General features: G+C 37.0%; 1 protein-coding gene across 1 annotated transcript; it reads left to right on the top strand.

The window, feature by feature from the left end:
* Window positions 1–1059: 1059 nt before the first annotated feature.
* On the top strand, window positions 1060–18339 carry LOC121410744. Its single transcript, XM_041603018.1, has 13 exons — window positions 1060–1354; window positions 2913–3868; window positions 9388–9426; window positions 10324–10545; window positions 11572–11735; window positions 12318–12474; window positions 12896–13047; window positions 13513–13651; window positions 13909–14212; window positions 14501–14708; window positions 15056–15188; window positions 15854–16301; window positions 16646–18339. Exons 2-13 carry the CDS (start codon window positions 3386–3388, stop codon window positions 17014–17016), a joined length of 2820 nt encoding a protein of 939 aa, XP_041458952.1. The 5' UTR covers window positions 1060–1354; window positions 2913–3385; the 3' UTR covers window positions 17017–18339.
* Window positions 18340–20818: the final 2479 nt, after the last annotated feature.

Raw genomic sequence — 20818 nt, forward strand, 5'->3', positions numbered from 1 at the left:
AGGGAAGAAATATAGATGCATGGTAACAACCAGTGGGGTGTAAACAGATTATATCGATCTTGATATAAAAAAGATACTTTTAAATGGGGCAGGGGGAATTGGTGGGGTAGTGGGAAGGGGAAGGAGTAGTGTATGAAGTGAAGACAGGAAATATTTTGATATCATTCGAAATGCTCCAACATATATTCATATTGATTATATTTATGAGCCAACTGGAACATAATTACAGGGCATTGATGAAAGATCAGCTTTCGTTGATCGTTCATACCTGAATGAATATACTGTATTATCTAATCAATAAGAAAATATACAAAAATGCAGAAGTGAACTTATTGTTAAGATAAATATATGTACATGTAGGCCTATTCTATCGTTTTCATTGTACAGTTTACAGTGTCATTGTAACAGTTTGCCGATGAAAGATTAATCGGATTGGTCGATTATACTCCTTCACTTTGATAAGTCAGTGATCGCTCTGTTTATCATGTTTATGGTGAGATTTATTTACAGAAAAATATAATTTAACGAACAAACAAGAGACTGTGCCGCAATGTGAAATGGGCAATGGTGTACTAGTTTGGGTTTGGGTGTAGCTGAGACCCATCATTTTTTTTTTGTATCGTGTTTGTCACCAATGTCTCCTTAAAGTCTGATATTTACATGGCAAATTATTAATGACAGAACATTGAAATATTTCACTTTGGAGAGCTCGCTCGCTTCCGTCGCACGCAACTTGTTTTGTGAGATAGTGCTCCTTATCTTAAACTTTGCCCTTTCAATATTTTGGTTAATTACCCCACAGATGTAGTTGGTTTTCAATGGCAAGTTTAGAACAAGGAGTAGGACATTTGGGATAGATTCGATTTTTAGAAACCTGATAATGTGTTATTTGCCAAAGAACAGCTCTAGGAGGTAACGATCTTGACATCCCCTAATTATCGGTCCATCCCCTTTTCTCTATTGTCGTACCTTCTCCTTTTTATCCCTTAATCCCCATTGTTAGGAATGTTTTTGTTGATTCCAGAAGAAGAAAGAACCCCTCATCGTATTGCCCCCGAATACATTTCATCAATATACCCGCCCATGCATCATATACAGTGAGGGGTTTCTGTTTCGACAGTTGTCGTCGAATCGTTTTGATGAAATAAAAATGCTTTATAGGTATAACGTGCGCACGGTGGATCTTATGGATCATGTCAAAATATTGACAACGAAGATTGGCATTTCTACAGATGACGCACACGTGACTATTGAAGTATGATTACGATTGTGAGCATTTGAGCTGTATTACATTTCCATAGTTTCTCAGCAGCAGCTTTGAAGATGCAGATGTGCCGATGATTTCAGTGAAAAGGTATGTAACGGTGTAAGGCAACGGTAAAGCTGTTTTGTGGTAGTGAGGTCTTAAAATCTTTAATCTGCAGCGTGCTTTTTGCAATTTTAAGAATCATTTTTCCTTATCCCATTTTTTTTACGATTTCACCGACTTGATTCGAATAGCATGAACAAAATGTAGGTTTTATTAATTATGATTATATTATTAACGCATACTATAGGTCATGACCATCGATAGTTTAAAGAATATTGTGAAATAATTGATCATGCAATGATGCGACGATAAATATTTTTCTATAGTTTTCAGGCGTACAAAGTAATTATTCTAGATTCAATCATGCATCTGCAGGAGCCCGTTTCATAAAGAGTTACATTATTACTATTGGTAACTTGGGTAACTTTGTCAAAACGGTATACTACCATAGTAACAGGGTTCATCAGCCAATCGCAATCACAGTTTTCATGGTACTTATCATAATGTCAAAGTTACCATCGTTGTAAATATTTCGGGTCCCAGAAAGTTTCAAATGTGCATCATTCGAAAATGCCATGATCACACAATCATTCAAAATCAGTGCCAAAAACTTTTTAAACGAACATTTACTTCCAACCTACACAGACCATTACTATCATAATTTTTCATATTTCATACATAACTCATTAGTCAAAACTTCCCAAACCACTGACGTCTTTACAGATACATGTATAATCTTTGTACTTGGTTTTGAATATCTGTCATATCTTACACTGGCTGATCCAGGGGGGCACAGCCGGCCCGTGCCCCCCCCCCTTGAGAAGAAAAATTAAAATTGTAATGTAAAAATACCATTAAAACAAAGGTGTGCCCCCTCTTTTGAAATTGAAGACCTTTTTTTTTTTGCTTGTCAAATTATTTCGCGTACGAAATATTCTTAATTTGTGGTTGAAAACTTTTTTTTTTTTTTGGGGGGGGCTTGTCATTTTCCTTTGAAAATTTGCCCCCCTCCCCTTTGGAAAATCCTGGATCCGCCCCGGTATCTTATACTCTTTTTTTTTGGAACCCGTTACAAAATAATACAAAAATATTGACCTTTTTACACTTTTCGATACAAGTACAAATTACCAGAGCAGTTTATGATCATTATTTTTTTTCTGAAAGCACATTATATTAACAGCGCAAGGTTTGCCACAAAACATATATATTTTCAAAATAGGTTCACGAACTTGAAAACGTTATACTTTCGATTCAAAGATGAGCTTTGATTCCTTTGATCTCAGTCACGTTATTGCATTCACCAATTTGGCACTTGACACAAGCATCACCTCCGGGCATCACCTTCTGAATTGAAAATGAGAGACAAATTGCAAGTGATAAGTTTACTTCAAAATTAAAATTTTGATGACACACTTCCGTTTTATTGTTTATGCATTGACCGATAGTGAGAGATATGTATATGATACTGCTCATTGCATAAAAACTAACCTACATGTACCTCTATTTAGCTGTGTCATTGTGTATTTGAGAATGAATGAATCTTTTACCATAATTTTTAATGAATTTGTGATTTATAGAACTTCTTTTGCCTTTCCCATTTTAGGTGCAGGACTAATCTTGCTGATGGTGATGACACTACCCGATAGTGATTGGCGTGATAAGGCTGGCGCCTGTAAAACAACATTGGTAAAAATGATAGGAGGGCTATCAACTTAAAGACGACAAATTGCCATGTCTGACATTGTTATTTGCGTAAGATTGATTTAAAACAATGAATCTTTTTAGAGACTTATAATCATTGACTGTTTAGCCGTGGGATTGGAAGTAGATATAATCACGTCTTTTGTGTGTTCATCCACACAAGAGACCCATATACCAATAAGTTATTCACAAAGTTGAGAGCCAAGCGCCACAAATGAGTGCATTCCAAGAGCGATCAATATACTCTCTTGCAAAGAATAGTGTTTTACGGGTTAGCGGCATTCGGTGTTGGTAATGATGGTGGAGATGATGATGCCCTAGAGGTATCGACCTTCTTTACACCTTGATGATCTTAATGATCGAAACTTGAAGACAATGGATGTCAACCAATCAAAACAAGATGGTTCTGTTAGGGATGTCGATAGGTATCCAACGGAGGTTGAGGAGGGCGTGGATATTGAAATCATATCACTCGAGCAAAACGATCCCACCGATGAGGATGGCATCATTTCTATGGAGATTGGAAGCAGCGGCAACTCATACGCTCTGGACCAGTTGGGAGAAGGAGAAAGTGTAGGGTGTGATAGAGATAGTAGATTATGTGATTCGACATCATCGATGAAGCACGGTGATGTCAATCATAATTCAATCGATCATCTCGACCAAGACATGGACTCGACAACGGGCAACCACTTCGACTTCGATCTGGAAGACGATCTTCGAGAACGAATGTCTTCTGTAGGAAGCGTTTATGACGATTTGCTAAAAAATTCTACGAGACCGAGTTCGTCGAGATCGTATGTGGTTGGTGGAGAACTCAACATCGATGATCGCGACGAGTATGAATTCGACGATGAAGTAAGAATACTACTTCTTTCAATCTCTCTCTTAATATTTAGTTTCCTTTGTGCAATGCATTCCTTTTGTTCTTTCACGCTCATATATCGTTTTTACACACTTTATAACTTCTTTTACATAAAAAATATAATTTCCCTCTGCATGAGCAGAAGTTATGATTGTCAGATTTAGGTGATTCATTTAGTAAAAAAATTAATTGGCGGACGGGTGGGCTAGCCCTTTCCTATGAATGTATTCGGCTGCATAAAATCAAAAGAAACAGCGTGACACAATTGTTCTGTTTGATAAATTTGCTATCATAGTCATCAAATCATTACTTCTCTAAGCATGTACACATGGGATAAGTACCCTTATTCCAAAGTTTACATGCCTCATGATTGACATGATTTACTTCCACTAATGACTATTGCTGCAATATTTGAAAATGCTTTGAAACATGTATTGTGACTTATGAAACATATATATTTAACATTTTTAAAACAAAAGAATGAAGAGATAGCATTTAATGCCTGAACTAAAGTGCTGCTTCATGACACAATTGCCAATCCCGTCGACTTGATTCTTATTTTGAAATTGCTAGGTATGGCATGTATTTTCATGATAACGAGGATTCTATTGACGAAGAATAAACATCGATTTATTTGGTCTCTGATCAAGTGGGTCAATTCAATTTGTCAAAATCCAGAATTCCACTGCATCAAATCTACATATCAACCGTAGAGTGCCTTGTGTCAACATCATATACATTCATAGATTCCGTTGCTATACAGAAAAGCAAAGACACGAAACAAACTCGTATATGATTTTATGATTTCTCGAAATTTGATACATGTATGTGCAGGATTTAGCACCTTATTCAATATAATTTAAAAGCTATTAATTTTAGAAAGTATAACGTAAGAGGAATTTTAGTACGCTCTAAAAAAAAAATGTGTCAATTAAACTGATGGTATGGACAGTGATTAAAGTATGTTTACTGTTTTCTTTGTCAGAACAAACCAATTAGAAACAATCTTGATGACAGATACGAAGATTAAAAAACGATAGCTAGCATTTTGAAATGCAGTATATAGAAGAAAAGTCATTAGCGATAACAACCTCTTATGAAATACCAATGAAGTGGATGAGTCCACGAGTGCTTTTTATCATATTTCCCTAAAGTGTTCGAAGATGACTTGACTGAATTATATTCAGATTATGTTTTCCATTGGATTAGATCGAACAGCATCTCAAAACTTTGCTCACCATGGTCAAGATGGTGGAAACCTACAAGAGCTACAAAACAATCGCAAAACACTGCAATAAAGGAGTACATGCAGTGACTATACAGTATACGCGGTATATATGAATACTCATCTAGAAGAAATTTAACTAGTTGTGGTTGAATGTCTTAAACAACCTTTTGGATATATCGGAATTTTAATTCTTTGGCTTGTTCGGATGCGCAGCAGAAACAATGCATTTAGGGGTACGTTGTTCAAGTAAAAACATACCAAATTTGCAAGAATATTGACGAAAAATTACAAAGATCTTGATGGAACTTATTAAACGAAAAAAAAAATGTTATAGCGATAATGTGCACCACTTTTAAAGCATGTTCAAGATAACAGAGGACTTTGACATCAACCCTGTTTTAAGGATGGATCCATGTACATCTTGCCATCAAGATCCCACAACTTGGAGTTGACAGGGACATGTACTTTTTGATTACCTTCATCATAACCACTGTGTCTGAACTGCAACTATATCAGACCATGGCATAGATTATTATGATAGAACGACAGTTGCTACGCGACAGCATGTCAGCCGTGAAATATGTAAGTGAAGATATCATCCAAAAATATTGCTTGTCACTTTGTATTTGACCAGCTTGCATGGTCATGATGAATTAAAAGAAAGACGCAGTATTCAACAAGTGCATGGCCTCCTCTATCTTATAGGGCTACATTCAAATGGAAGATACAGGACTTAAAGGAGGGAAGATCGAGGATGGGGTGTAAGGCCACGAAGGCCCTGTAATTATATTGCCTTCAAAATAATGTTCAAATTGATTACAGATTGTGTTTATTTCCCCTCTTATCCATGGGTGACATGGGCAATTGTTTTCATCCTAAACCTAGAACTCCTTGCTAAAAGCTTGCAAAAGGATCATCAGGCGTATCGATACATTACGTTGTATCATCATTCAAATGAACTGCTGAGGGGTGACGTTAACCCTTTTCATGCTTGAAACACGATATCCAACAGTATGACAGTGGAATGGGAGGTGCCAGGGACCATAACTCATTTTTTGTTATGTAAATGACTTTCATACCGGCGTTAATATACACCGTTGGGGGTAATTATATTTGAGATCGCGATATGATATTTCGGCGAAAATCCACAAAAGACTAACTGAATAGCACTTTAATGTCAATGGTACTTTTTTGTGGCGTTTCAAACTTCGCAGTAATTCCTTTCTTTCTTTCTTTTTTTTATTTATATATTTTTTTTTTGCTTCTTCATAGAAGCGTGTAAATAATCATGTGTGTGATTTATTCCTTGGGGCCTGTGTAATATCGGTAGCTATTGGAATTTATAGTGTATGGTGGAGAAGATCATGATTTACTTATCGAAAGTATAATTCGTTAAAGGTCAAGCCCACCCCAGAAAATTGTTGATTTGAATCGATAGAGAAAAAACAAACAAGCATAACGCTGAAAATTTCATCAAGATTGGGTGTAAAATAAGAAAGTTATGATATTTTCAAGTTTCGCTTATTTTTCAACAGTTGAATGCACAACTCAGTGATATGCAAATGAGAGATTCGGTGAAGTCCCTCACTCACTATTTCTTTTATTTTTTTTATTGTTTGACATATTTCAATTTTTACAGATTTTTTAACCCTAAACTGTTGAAATAATGGTAATTCCACATGTTCATGGAGGAATAAAATTTTGTTTCACATGACAATGAGGACAAAATAGAATTTTATAGATTTCATATAATAAAATACAAAAGAAAAAGTAAGTGGGTGATGTCATCAGTCTTCTCATTCGCATACCGACCTGGGCCCCGTTACAAAGAGTAACGATTGATCAAATCAATCGTTACTCTATATATAGACGTCCATCAGTGTCATAATTTTTTTTACAGGAAATTTGCAAAATATCTTTGTAAACAAAGAAAAACACATCAAATTGTCAAGAAATCGATAATTCATGAATATACATCATCTCTAGACAATTTTTGGAACAAATGTATGCATTTTATACGTTGACTTTTCTGGATTTCCATAGTTGCGATTGATCGGACCAATCGCAGCTCTTTGTAAGACGGGCCCCGGGATGTGCATATAACTGTATTGTGAAATCAAGCGAAGCTTTGAAAACGTCATAACTTTCTTATTTTAATCCGATTTTGATGAAGTTTTCAGTGTGACGCTACTAGGATTTTATTCAAATCAACTTTTTGGTGGGGTGGACTTGTCCTTTAAGTTTTCAATAAAAAGAATCTGCTTCTATTAGAATCATTCTGTCTTAAATGGAGGTCTCAATTCGTTTAATGTGGTTTGTCCTTTGTCCATTATCTCCTATGACGTCAAATCATTTAGAAATATCGTCTGTATGCAGGCAAAATGGTATCGATAAAGAGGTCATTATAGTCACTTAAGATTATTAAATTCATTCTTCTGAAATGACACTTGCAAACTGTCTGTACACTCGATATATCACAAATAATATTACTAGTATTGTATTTCATATTGGTCCGGTAATGGCGTCTTTTCTCGTGAGACAGGTGAACATATGCACGATGTTAATCCATTATTTGGTCTCTCTATCACTCTCTCGTCGCTTTTGAGTATCAATTTTCTTAACATTTTCTTTGTATAACTGGTACTCTATAGTAGGTGCCAGTAGATTGCATAATGAAAATCAATCTTCAGTTCTCGAATACGTCACGAATGGGAGAATAGCCTATTAAAAGTCATCGTACTAATTGGATCGAGTGTTGAGAATGGCGGAAGAGGAATACAAAAATCGATACCGTCAAATGCGCTTTTATTTTTCTCAGAACTTAGTGGTTGCAACGTTACCATCATAATATCGCCGATATACGTACTATGAAGACAATATGGAAAACCCAGAATAGACGGAATAATATAAATGAATTATCAAATCCCAGGGGACCACTTCCATTGACAAATATATACCATGCGTAACCATGGGGTTTCGAAAAGCACCCTAAATAAGTATTTTCCATGTTCTGAAAATGCACCCCTTAACAATTAGTATTGGCGTGTGAAACCCAAAACTTAACGTAATCATGGTGATTGGAAAAAAACGGTACCTTATACAAGTATTCCCTGAATTGATCCCCGAAAAAAGTACAACGATATTTTAATTGTTAGGTCACGGACGTCGGCTTTACCTTTACTTCCATTGGGTTTACCACCCCACAAACCTCACACAAAATGGACCCTAACACGTAGTTTGGGGGGCATAAGCACATCTTTTTATAAAGTATTTTTATACCCTCGCAAATTGGACCGTAAACATGTAGTTTTCCTAGCGAAATATATACCTTTTTTCAATATTTCAGTGTTTTGACACCCTTATTACGTTAAAACGTACGCAACGTGCCATATCTGGGGGGGGGGGGGTCACACATGGTATCACCTCTTCAATGGAAGTCCCCCCCCCCCCCCATCATAATACTACTCCAACAAGCTAGCGAACACAAGGGGTGCCCCTCGCTGATAGAATTTTGATGATTTCTTTTTCCAGTTGTTAGAAAAGTTTCATTAAAAAAAATGTGAAAGTGATACTGGAAATGACGGTGACCTTTGTCCTCTTTTTTTTGTTAGGTGTCAAAAAATGTTTGTTGCCCCCCCCCCATGCACCCGTTCATTTTTTTCTATGTACGACATTCTTTATCGACCCAGAGAGCAATATCTAATAATCAGTTGCCAATCGGCTTATCATCATACTCTTGTTACTTTCAATAAAAAAAGAATCCTCCCATACGATAAATAAAGATGAACACATTCAGAGGAGCATTGACCAAATCTAATCCCTCGATAATGGGGATGGGGTGTCCTGATAAGAATTCATAAATCATCTTTTAATCATTATCTTTACATTTTATGAGTAATTTACAATCACGTTATCCGTTCAGGGGCCCGTTGCAGAAAGAGTTGCAATCAATCGCAACTCTAAAAATCAGGCGTAACTTGATTTTCAACCAATCAAAAGCGCGCATTTGGGACTTGCGATTGATTTTTCTTGGTTGCGTTTAAACGCAACTCTTTCTGCAACGTGCCCCAGTTCAGGAATTACATTTATCATGTGATTAGTAATCTATTAATTGCTGTTATTGTTTTAGTTTATATTCGAAGGAGCAACTCTGTATACAGGGCAATGGATTTGGTCTAATGGTTTGCTTTAATTAAGTTACTAAGAAATACCCCAGTTATATCATGAAAGAAAGATTAATTAAATAACGATGATTTACATTAATTTTCTTTGCACTAAATACAGTTACGATCTAACGATGGCTACACAATTTCTTCATTAACGGTAAGTTCAAGTTGTAAAACAAACAGAGCAATCTATAAATCATGCTTTATTTGCGATTTTGTATTTTGAAATTCGAACTATTATTTTTTATTTATTTCTCTCAGCAACAAATAGGTCCAAGATGCATTTATACACTCTAAAAAAATGAAGTGCTAATTCAGCTCTTAAAGAGCGTGTATATAGTGACTGCACTTCGGAGTGCTGATTTGTCTAGTTCAAATTTGAACGAGAAAAATCAGCACTCCAAAGTGCAGTCACTATACACGCTCTTTAAGAGCTGAATTAGCACTTCATTTTTTAGAGTGTATATATTAAACTTCTTTTATTCATAGAAACAAATCGAAAATCAGATTGGAACTCTAAATGGAAATACTTACTTGACCATGTATAAAAAATACTATGTTTAAATTCATGCAATATCCTGATCATTTCTTATTATACAATCCATTATTGGAATCTATGGTAGCTGGAGTGTACCTGAATTATATCACAAAAAATCTCTGTCATTTATATTTATTAGCAATTTTTACATTCATATATTATTTGGTAACCCGAATCAAATATTGTGATTAGGATGTCAATCTAGGCCAGCATCCCATTAATATTTCATTATAGCAATGAATGAAATAAGTTTCGTACTTCGAACCAGATGGAATAATGCAAACAAGATACAGTTTCAGAAACATATTTATGTAATTATAAACCAATGATTCGACAAGAAAAACTTAATTGACAACCGCGTTTAGAAATATTGGCTTACATAAATAACACACCGAAAATAATTATAGATGTATGATAAGTCCTAGCTTGTGTTATAGATTTCTTAACTGCTATTAATCCCTAATCTGAACTTCAACCTTCATTAATATTCAATGCTATTTTCATTTCATGAATTAGCCCTTGCAGCGGTTTCAGAAGGCAGGTCGCCAGGTGAAATTCATGTGTGGTGTCCAGTTAAGTCTGAATAAATGTGCCGAAGAGGCTGGCAAGGGGACATTCTCCATCCAGATCGCCGATCTGTTGGAGAAGATGTCCCGTACACCAAGTGTTGTTTACATCCCTGAGAATAGCAAAGAGAAACTCAGCTTCAACGCAACAGACTACTGTTCCAAATACGAGGTGAGGTTGGTTTTCTATTTCTACTGATGAGAGGGGGGGGGGGCATCATCATGCCCCCCAAAAAAATTTCTAAATTTTAATCGAAATCATGGTAAGAGACGACATCATTAAAGAAGATCAACTTGTGTTTTTCCCTACAGTTTTTTCAGAGCGAACACCCACTTACATATCAGAGCCACTTTCGACGGCGGCGGTGGCGTCGTCAACATTGAAATCTTAACCAAGATTAAGTTTTTGAAATGTCGTCATAACTTAGAAAGTATATAGACCTAGTTCATGACACTTTAGACATAAGGGGTATAGTGTATCACTGAAGATCCTGCCTGAGTTTCAGATTGCATGACTAAGGTCAAAGGTAACTTTCGGTCATTTAATGTGTATGTGTTTTTTAGTTTTGTCAGACGGCGTGTATCAATCAGATATGATTATTTACGTCTGGACCGACCATTAACCTCACCATCAGAAAGACGAAACTCGAACCCTTAACTCTGACCATGTTGGATGTATTGTCATAACTTTAATAAAAGTTTATGGATCTATTTCATGAGACTTGGATGCAAGAGTAATCATGTATCCCTGAATGTCAAGTGTGCGTTTCAGGTCACATGACCAAGATCAAAGATCATTTAAGGTCAGTGAACTTTGGCCGTGTTGGGGTATTTGTTAAATTGGCATCATTACTTAGAAAGTTTATGGATCTATACACGTGTAGTTCATCAAACATAGACACAAGAGTTATCAAACATGTTTTTCACTCGTCTTAGGTCATATGATTATGGTCAAATGTCCCGGTCAGTGGACATACGGTACGGTAGTATTTTTTCATCATGAGTGTTTTCTTTTGTGAATAAGTATTCAATAGCCGTTTTCAAAATTAGCACTGCTGCTATATTGAATCGCTTAATGCAGGCGAGACTGCCAGGGGCGTTCCACTTGTTAAGTGAATAATAACTAGCGATGGTCGTATAGTTGTAATGTAAAGAAAAACTTTTATACTTTGATTGCAAGATCTCATTTCTCATGTAGTTTACGTGGCCGGAGAAAGCGAAAGGAATACTATTGAAAGCTCCTTCAGATCGAACACCCGACGACATCAGACTAGTCCGAAGTTTGATGAGAGGACTCTACAGCTTCAGAAAGTATTCCACAAACCTTCAGGATCTCATCTGCAAAGTGATACGATACGCAAAGTAAGTACCCCTCTATGGAGAGTACTCGTCAATGTAGCAAGAATGTATACATGTTTAGATTTGCTTCTCAACGTCGACAATAGTTATGTTGGCCTAACGAAGTTCCTTGTCTGCTTAAACATGGGTTTTATAAATCTGAGAAAAGGGAGACATCAGAATACAGGTTACCATGATAACAGAATCATCATCCGTTGAAGAATCAGGCAGTGCGCTCACTCTTAATGCAGGACTCATAAAAAGAGGCCTAATATTTCTTCCTTTGATGTCATATCGATAGAACTTCGTCAAGCTGCCGTTGTCTTCTTATAAGATAAACTATCATCTTAGCCCCTGTGTTATATTTGCTCATCCAAGCTAAGAAATCAAACTGGTTAAAATAGGTGATGATTAGATAGCGCAAACTTTAAAAAAAAATCATTTGATAGTCTTAAGAAATCACGTGATGCTACATGTTCCTTCGAAATCACTCTGGATCACATCATCAGTACTCCATACTTGAAATTTGCGAGTTCACCATGTTCATTTAGGATTTCATCTTTGTAAACAAAAGTACACTGGCGTTTATGTTTTCAAAATCGGCAGGTACGGTCGACGGCGGGTGGTTATACGTAAGGGCCATCCCGGGTTCTCCTTTTACTTCATCTTCTCTGGTGTGGCTGGTGTGACACTGGAAGAGGACGAGGTGAATGCGTTTGTCAAGAAAGAAGTCAACATTCTCAAAAAAGGAGCTAGCTTTGGTGTAAGTTCATTACATGCCCGGTATAGAGCATAAAATGATAGTGAATATGAATAAAACTGATAAACATACAATAATGCCGAGTATATCGGCCTACTCGTCACCTGAACAGTATAAGCGCCATCCCCAAAATAATATATTTATTTCCGAATTCTATATTAGCTCTTCATAATTTTTCCAATGCAATCGGTGTAACTGGCTAGATATTCAACGTAGGCGCATCATTCTGGTAGATATTGAACAGTCATGCATAAAATGCACAAAATCCTATGTGTAAATATGGCCACACCATTAATTTGCTGGGATTGATATTCCTGTGAGTGTCATGCTCTCCAGTTCCCGAGGAGTCATATAATTGGTAACTATAACCCAGTACTTTCACTAACTCTTAAATGTTTCATGTTTCTGTCTTGAAATTGAGTAGGAGATCGCTTTACTAAAGGATTCTCGACGAAAGGCAACGGTAGTCTGTCTAGAAGACACTGAGTTCCTAGTCGTTGATTCTGATGACTTCTTTGATAACAACCTCCACCTCCACATCCAACAAGACTTTGAATATCGACTAAATTTTATCAGGTGAGTGAAAAGATCAGGCGAATTTAGACGTGGATGGGAAACGAGGATGGGTCTAAGCTCCTAGTTATTGATCATGTGACTGATTTGAGCTTCACCAGGCTAGGACCCTTCAAAATGGACAGGATTCAAGAAACAATGCTTTAATCTGCTTCAAATGTTGTCAAGTTTGCTTTCATTTGTTTTTATTTATTTTTTGTTATAGTGAGTTCTTACCCATACTGAATTACTGTATGTAGGGCCTAAGTCGAACACATAGATATTTGTTTGACTAATTCCATTATGTATTTCTTCAACTTCTTTAATCAATCAGGTACACGAAATATTTCCTTTTCAGACCATAAAAAGGGTTGGAATGAAATAAGATTAAGTTTAACAGTATGATGCACATTTCATTAACTACTTCTGCGGAAAAAATGTGAAAATAGTGATTACACTATGTACTGTAATCTAATTCCTTTTTTACAGTCGCCTAGATTTATTTTCAACCTGGTCCTCGGAGACGATAGAAGAAATTTCTGACATGGGTCGTATTGAGGAGTACTGTAACGAATCACTGATTGTCAAGGACGCTAGAGATACTGATTGGTTGTTCATAATCACTAAGGTGAGATATTTTTTACATTAAACCTACACCATTTGATATAGCTATGTAACTGTACATGGCATTTCTAGTGGATATTTTCTTTCTTTTTTGTGCATATAATTCTTGTATTTCTAAGATTTTACAAGGTACCGAAGTTGCGTATGTCAGTCAATATCGAGCTCATTTGTCATGAGAGAGTGTCATACTTTCGGTTGCTGCTATTCTATATGTTTTGGGAAATTGTAACATATGAAAACGATAAAAAAATAATCCTACAGGGCCGAGCGGATGTCTTGAAGCTAGTCGACCTTGCTCAGTTATACCTGTCCAAACAGGCCGAGGAAGAAGAAGTAATGGAGGTGTCCCGGAAAGCTAGAGTACTCAGCGGCAGGTCAGCGGTCGGATGGAACGAAGACTTCTCGTCAAAGCTCTCCAAAATTCCACAGCACCAGCAGTATCATCATCAAAATCAACAACCCAATTCAGATCCGAGGTTTCCTTGGATGACCGGGGACGATGGGCAACGGCAACCCCAGAAGAATAGCAAGAAATCAGATGTCCCATCAAGGCCAAAGACAACCGGTGAGTTGCCGATCGAAGTTCGCCAATTTGCCCTTTGATTTGATTCATTAAGTAGGATTTTACAATCATTCGCGGATGAAGAACAATTTATTTCATCGACGGGGGTAGAAGGTGCAGCTAAGAAGGAATCAAGCATTTTGAAAATGCAGTGCCACAAATTTTATTTACTTAAGAAAGTTTTCCAATATGCCCTTCGATCAGAGTTTCCATAAATTGCCAGTCGGTCTTTCAATCAAGGCTTTTTTCAGTTTTCGTGACTTCTTTGTTATTCTCATATTCATAAAATAGGTCAGATCGCATCACGTACTCGCAATCCCGTACCTAGTGATGTCCAGGACGACATGCAAGGGAATAGGAGAAGCAAAAGTGCCACAGTCAGACTAAAAATTCCCTCGGACAAGCTTGGTGGCAACGGTGATGAAGCCGCTGATGAAGAACAACCTCATGACATACATAAGTCGAACTCAAGAGTTAGTTCAGCAAATCACAGGCGAACGTAAGTTGAGATGACTAGAAACTATTCAGAAATGGAATTATTGCACTGGCGGATTTCAGCATTCTTGGATATGAATAGAAAAAGTTCGGGGAAAGAATGAGATAACTGGCGCTAAACACTCTAGCTCCTAGCTCCGCTGTGCTATAACTTATAGGCAGTCGAGAGATCTACATTTGAGTGTGAAATGTGAAATGTAAAGGTAATCTTTGGATGTCTGGAATCTAACGATGTTTATGTCAATCATGTCAATGAAAGATAGCTTATGAAGGATATAATATTAGTTCAGATATCTCCCATATTTTAATTGCACATCAAAAACTCCTTATTTAACTGTTTCTTTATAACAGGCTTTCAGAACCTGTTGAGGATATGTCTACCCTGCCGGGCCATATTACACTAGGATTAGAAACGATCAAAGCTCCTGGCGTTGACGCAGGAGTGTACATCCAAGTCGACGCCCTCAGACCAGGGGACTTCTTCGTAAGTATCGAGATGCATGGATTATTTTGCGATATTTCGTGTCGGCAAATGTCTCTGTGTGCAGTGTATATTACACCAAAGTCGAAGACTACCTTCATTGCATCACATGTACTTCTTGAATAATTCTTTTGATTTTTACGGCAGGGCCCCTGGAACGAGTTTTTTTTACTGGGGGTGCTGATGTAAATTTGAAAAGCAGAAAAAAAAATTTCAATAAAAATTTAGGTCAAATTGGTCACGAGAAATTTGAAAAAAAATGAAGGTATATTTTGATTACATTTTTACATAATCTTCCAGAATACCTGGGGCTGCTGCCTATATGGAAAGTAATACACGCAGCGCCCCCAAGGAAAATGTTGGGGGTGTTTCAGCACCCCCGCTTCCCAAGGCCATGGACCCAGGGCGTTGTTAAAACATAGGGACAAATTCTGTATAATTCATACTGGAACTTAATGCAAATCTTCACTCACTTATTGGTTGACATGCTCTGGGAGAGTTTGATATATCAAACCTTGTCTCACTCTTGGCAGAGTGGTCCTGACTCACGTTTAGGCTACTGTTTTGTTTCGTCTTATCAAGAGCTTAAAACAAGAAATTTGAAATTATGTCTCGTCTGTGTGAAATAGCTTTAGATAGTCTTAAGTCTTTTTCCCCCCTTTTTTTAGGGTATTCAGGGCATTAGGAGCGAAATGCCTCACCTTTCCCTGGTCAGTCACGGCTGCGAACTTATCCGAATATCAATGTCGAAATTTCGCGAGTTCGCCGATGACGAAACCTTAGCCAAAGTAACCAAACTTCTTCCGACCTACGCAAGCGACCTTGAATTGTGGCGAAGTTTCCAGAAACAGAACAAGTGGAGAAACTTCAAGAATGGCGTGATCACTGATGTCATGAGGCATGCGCACCAGTCGGGTCCAGCAACGATTATAGATAGTAGGGCGAGGCCTAAATCGCGGAGATCGGTGACCAGTGATTGGGTGACGAATACATGGAGTAGGCGGAGTTCGATGGGAGGAGAATCAACTGGAGCGAGAAACACACCTCTCCCCAAAATCATTACAAGTGCAGTAGAAAGGGGGAATAGCGCCCGAAGTCCACGCATACGACGAAGAGGTAAGCACTATATTTATTTATTTTTTAATGTTTTTTTTATATATATTTTTTTCAAAAAACTAGTCCACACATTGATGTTCTTGATGCACATAACATATTCATTTATTTTCTGTGGTGTAGAATCAAATCCGATTTAAATAATAGTAGCGATGGAAGAAAACAAAAGCTTCATTTATTTCACATTTCGTTTCATTTATTTCACATTTCGTTTCGGAAATTCCTTTTTCATGTAGGCGATTGGTTACTTCATTTTACACAAATTTGAGAAGATTTGTGCTCCATGGTTAATGAGATACAACATTCTGATACTCCCCTTCCTATTTTATATTTTTCTTTCCTTCTAGGTAAAAGTGATGTGTCCAACGCGAGTTGGTCAAGACCAGGAAGTCGTGCTCTCACCTGTAGTAGACCGCCAAGCACGCGAATTTCTGACTCGAGGCCACCCACTCGACATTCAATGTCCAATCACGACTTGAGGATTCTCGAAAACCGAAGATTGAGCTTGCCCGCGTCGCGTTTTGTCTCCGCCTCCCAATCCATGAACAACCAACCGATGACTCGTACGCACAGTGCTGTGGGTGGAGCAATGAGTGTGGGCGGGGAGAAAAAATTCCATTCTCAGGCATCAATGCCTCATCTAAACATTCCCGATCTCGCAAGTTTCACGAAACCAACATTTACCAGTAGCAGAAGTTGGAAAGAACTGAAGTCGTGAAAATTAAGAGACTATCATAACTTTTTGCTGATGAAATAACAGTGCCTTTGCCGCCTACAGTGCAATATACAGATACTTGCTAATTTCATTCGAGTGAAATGAATTTATTGATAATGATATCGCTGAAATTGATTAAACGTGCTTGAAGTAAAACAAAAACAATTTCTATATTATGCATGTAGAAATATGTATAAGATAAAAAAAAAACATTTTAAGAAAGTAGAAGCTGACTGAATAGAATCTCGAGGAGCATATACCATCTTGTCAATGAGTATCAATGAACTACACTGGCTTTCTCGTTGGACACGTTGGAACAAACTTGCTACCAAAGAAAAAGTTTTGAGTAATACTGATAAAATTGCGAACATTTTTATTCCGTTTTGTTCCATTGCCTTTTTTCATAATGGTGTAAATGCGGGATTTTTTTATGAAAATTGGTCGTCCGACAAGTTGTTTGATCTGACAACTCCGTGATTTTGATTAACTGACAAGTTCAGTCCTATAAGAGTGGACTTGTATAGGGTAAAACGTCGATCCGACCAATCACTTCATGAGACACTACCTGGGTATTTTGTTGAGGGAAGGGAACAAGCCGGGGCAAGACAGGAAGCATAGAGACCTACGACAGACTTATTTCTTTAATTCTCAAATAGAAAGAGAAGAAAAGAGTGTAATATGTCCAAAGAGTCTATTCATTGATGACCTTATTCGTTCACCATTACTTCTTTTCTCTTCTATCTTTAAGGCCCATCAAATACTAGTAAATCAATTATTTGTTGAAATTGATTGTTACTTTATTATCTAACTACTAGCATGTAAATCTCTATTTCATGCTGGCAGACTTCCCGTTTACCCACTTTAAAACAAATCCGCAAAAAATCCTCTACAAATTTTGCGTTCATTTTAATGGGTGTATTCAATTCGTGGCGTATGAACAGATGAACGGGGGGGACGGGGGTCCGTAAATGTACTAGTATTTTGCTTCTTTCTCGACACTAGAAAAATAAGCGCAATATTACCATAATATTGCAATAAGCAAAGCCATGCCATGTTCTATAAATACGCCATGTGGCAAATGCATTTTTTTTTTTGCCCATAGACGTGCTTTCTTTATTATGTATGCGATCTCACCGTGAGTATCGATAATTATTGCCGTAATATATAGACATGTTAATAAGGGAGCATTTCATAAAACAAGTAGTGGTTCCCACTGACTAATCTGCTCCGAGCCAATCAGATGCAAGGTTTTCGATTGCTTATGACAAGTTTCACGAAATGCACCCATGAACCAGGGAGTTGTGACAACTCCCTGCATGAACAGAAAATGATGTTTTCTGCAACGGGTCCGGTTTATGGTCTATACCTTGCGGTCTGATATTACATGGGCTAAACACCCAAATCTATAGGGGACATACTACCAATTTAGTTGAATTTCTATTGGTGTACATAACATTTACAATCTAGTCTAATTCTCATCTAGCCTATTGATGGTCCAGTCATGAATTTAACATCACGAATTCAGACTTTTATATTGATGGTCCAATCATCACCCCGTCTTCTAATTACTTTGCTCTTTGTCAGATTAACATTTAATTAATAAACAGTTTAATTGGTCTTATATGCATTGTGATGTTATTCCAAGTGGATATTCAAAGAAATGGAAATTAGACACAATTGTAAATGGGCTAAATGACAATTAGACCAAATGGTTAGTAGGTGAGTGCATAATACCAAACGGAAAGTAGACGAAATGGGTGTAGACCAAATGTCTATTACACAGTAAAAAAAATTAGCACGTTGTTTAAGCCTGTCACTTTAACAACGTGTTTATTTTTTGTAATTGTTTAAACTTTTTAAACAACTTGTTTAAAAAGTTTAAGCAGCTGTTCAAAAAGTTTAAACGGCTGTTTGAAAAGTTTAAACAGTCGTCGTTAGAGTGACAGGCTTAAACAACCTGCGTAAAATTTTAAACAGCATTTTAACAGTGTAATATACGAGGGAGTTCTCCTAGCCACGGTGTGATGTATAATAGCCCCGGTGGGCCACTTACATTGACGAGTGGATACCATGCGCGACCAAAAAAACACGTAAAAAGGATGTCCTTTTCACGATAGGGCACGTTACGTTAGGGTTGAAAAGGGTGTCAAAAACACAAATAATGAAAAAAGGGTATCTATTTCGCTCGTAAAATTACGTGTTTAGGGTCGAATTTGCGTGGATGATAAAACAAAATTAAAATGTTTTATAAAGGATGTCCTTTTTGCCCCAACACTACGTGTTTAGAGTCCGATTTGCGCCGCGGTGTAAACCAAATAAGGTAAAGTCGACAACCAAAGGACCCGTAACAATAAAACATTCCTGTACTTGTTTAGGGGTTCATTTCAGGGAATATTTGCCAAGAGTATCGATTTGTTTCCAATACTTGTTAAGGGTAGGGTTTCACACGCCAATACTTGTTAAGGGGTGCATTTCAAGAATATAGAAATTACGTGTTTAGGGTGTTTTTCGAGACCCCATGGTCGCGCATGGTATCCACTCGTGAATGGAAGTGCCCCCCCCCCCGGGATAATAGCAGAAACAAGATATCATGGTACCGGATAATATATTCTGTAGATGGCTTTGAATGCTTCAACGGTCATAATCATGTCTCGAAAAAAATTTCTTCATGGTCATCATATATATATAGAATTATATAACTTGCCTTTTTCAGGTCAAGTTAATTGCATCCGTCGTAAATATCGAGATATCATTAAGATTTATCAGAATTATGTATGCGTCTGTGAAATTGATGTGAAGCTGAATAAATCACTCATGTTGAGTGTTTTTAAATCTTGAACTTTATTGAGGTGTTTTACTACTACGGTATCATTCAAGCACGGGGAACTTACAAAATTTAGACAATGGTTATCAATAATTTCAACTTTGGGTATTACCTTTATCAGTTCCACATCATCAGTTCTACATCATCTTTAGATTGAGTGTTATATCCGGGAGGATGGCTGGGTGTTGACTTGGAAAATGTTTTGAAATGCAATAACTATTAAAGTTGTTCTTTCGTGCAAAGTTAGTCACCGAATCTGCCTTCCTACTTTCACTACCTAATTCTCTCATTGATCACCATCATTCAAATATTTCATTTTACTTATTGAGTAAAGTCAGTAATTAACAAAAGTTGATTTCACATATTGTATAGCATCACTCAACAATATTGATAACATTCATTACCACATATAAAGTCCATTCCTTAGTCCGTGTGCATCAAACCACGTAACTAGGTTAATTTCGCCCCTCCCACATTCCCGTAGTAAAGATGTTCACCTTCAGGCTAAAATCATAGCAAGCCTCACATCTACTTGTTCAAATTTGGAAATGAAACTGAATGAAGGGAATAGATTCCGTTGATAGATTTGATATTTGAATAAGAAAAAAAATAACTCAAGTTTCACCTACACTGAAATAACAATCAATGGCATTCACAAACAAACAGGGAATCTAAATGCAAGTTATTTAGCTTTCATCATCCTTATAACAGTTACAAACATTACCAAACTACTATTTCTCTGTTCTAAGTTTCATTCTCGCCTTTTCGTCTTTAGGTCTATGTCCTAAAAATTAAAGCCCACTCTTATTTTTCTTTGATTAAACTTAAAATAAAAATTCCGGTACAACCGCTAAACAACCAAAGCGAAGAGTTGGGCATGAAATCATCACATCATAACCAGTCATTGCATAAACGTGCCATTTTCCCACCCACACTGATCCCGAGTTATGGTTTACTCCAAACTAATTAAAAAGGCTAAAA

Source organism: Lytechinus variegatus, chromosome 3, assembly GCF_018143015.1.
Source record: "Lytechinus variegatus isolate NC3 chromosome 3, Lvar_3.0, whole genome shotgun sequence".
NCBI classification, from domain to species: domain Eukaryota; kingdom Metazoa; phylum Echinodermata; class Echinoidea; order Temnopleuroida; family Toxopneustidae; genus Lytechinus; species Lytechinus variegatus.

Coding starts and splice junctions, on each gene's coding strand:
- LOC121410744 (XM_041603018.1), top strand. CDS start 3,386: ATGGATGTCAACCAATCAAAACAAGATGGTTCTGTTAGGGATGTCGAT. Junction 11,736..12,317: donor AAAGTGATACGATACGCAAA/GTAAGTACCCCT, acceptor CAAAATCGGCAG/GTACGGTCGACGGCGGGTGG. Junction 14,709..15,055: donor TCAGCAAATCACAGGCGAAC/GTAAGTTGAGAT, acceptor TCTTTATAACAG/GCTTTCAGAACCTGTTGAGG.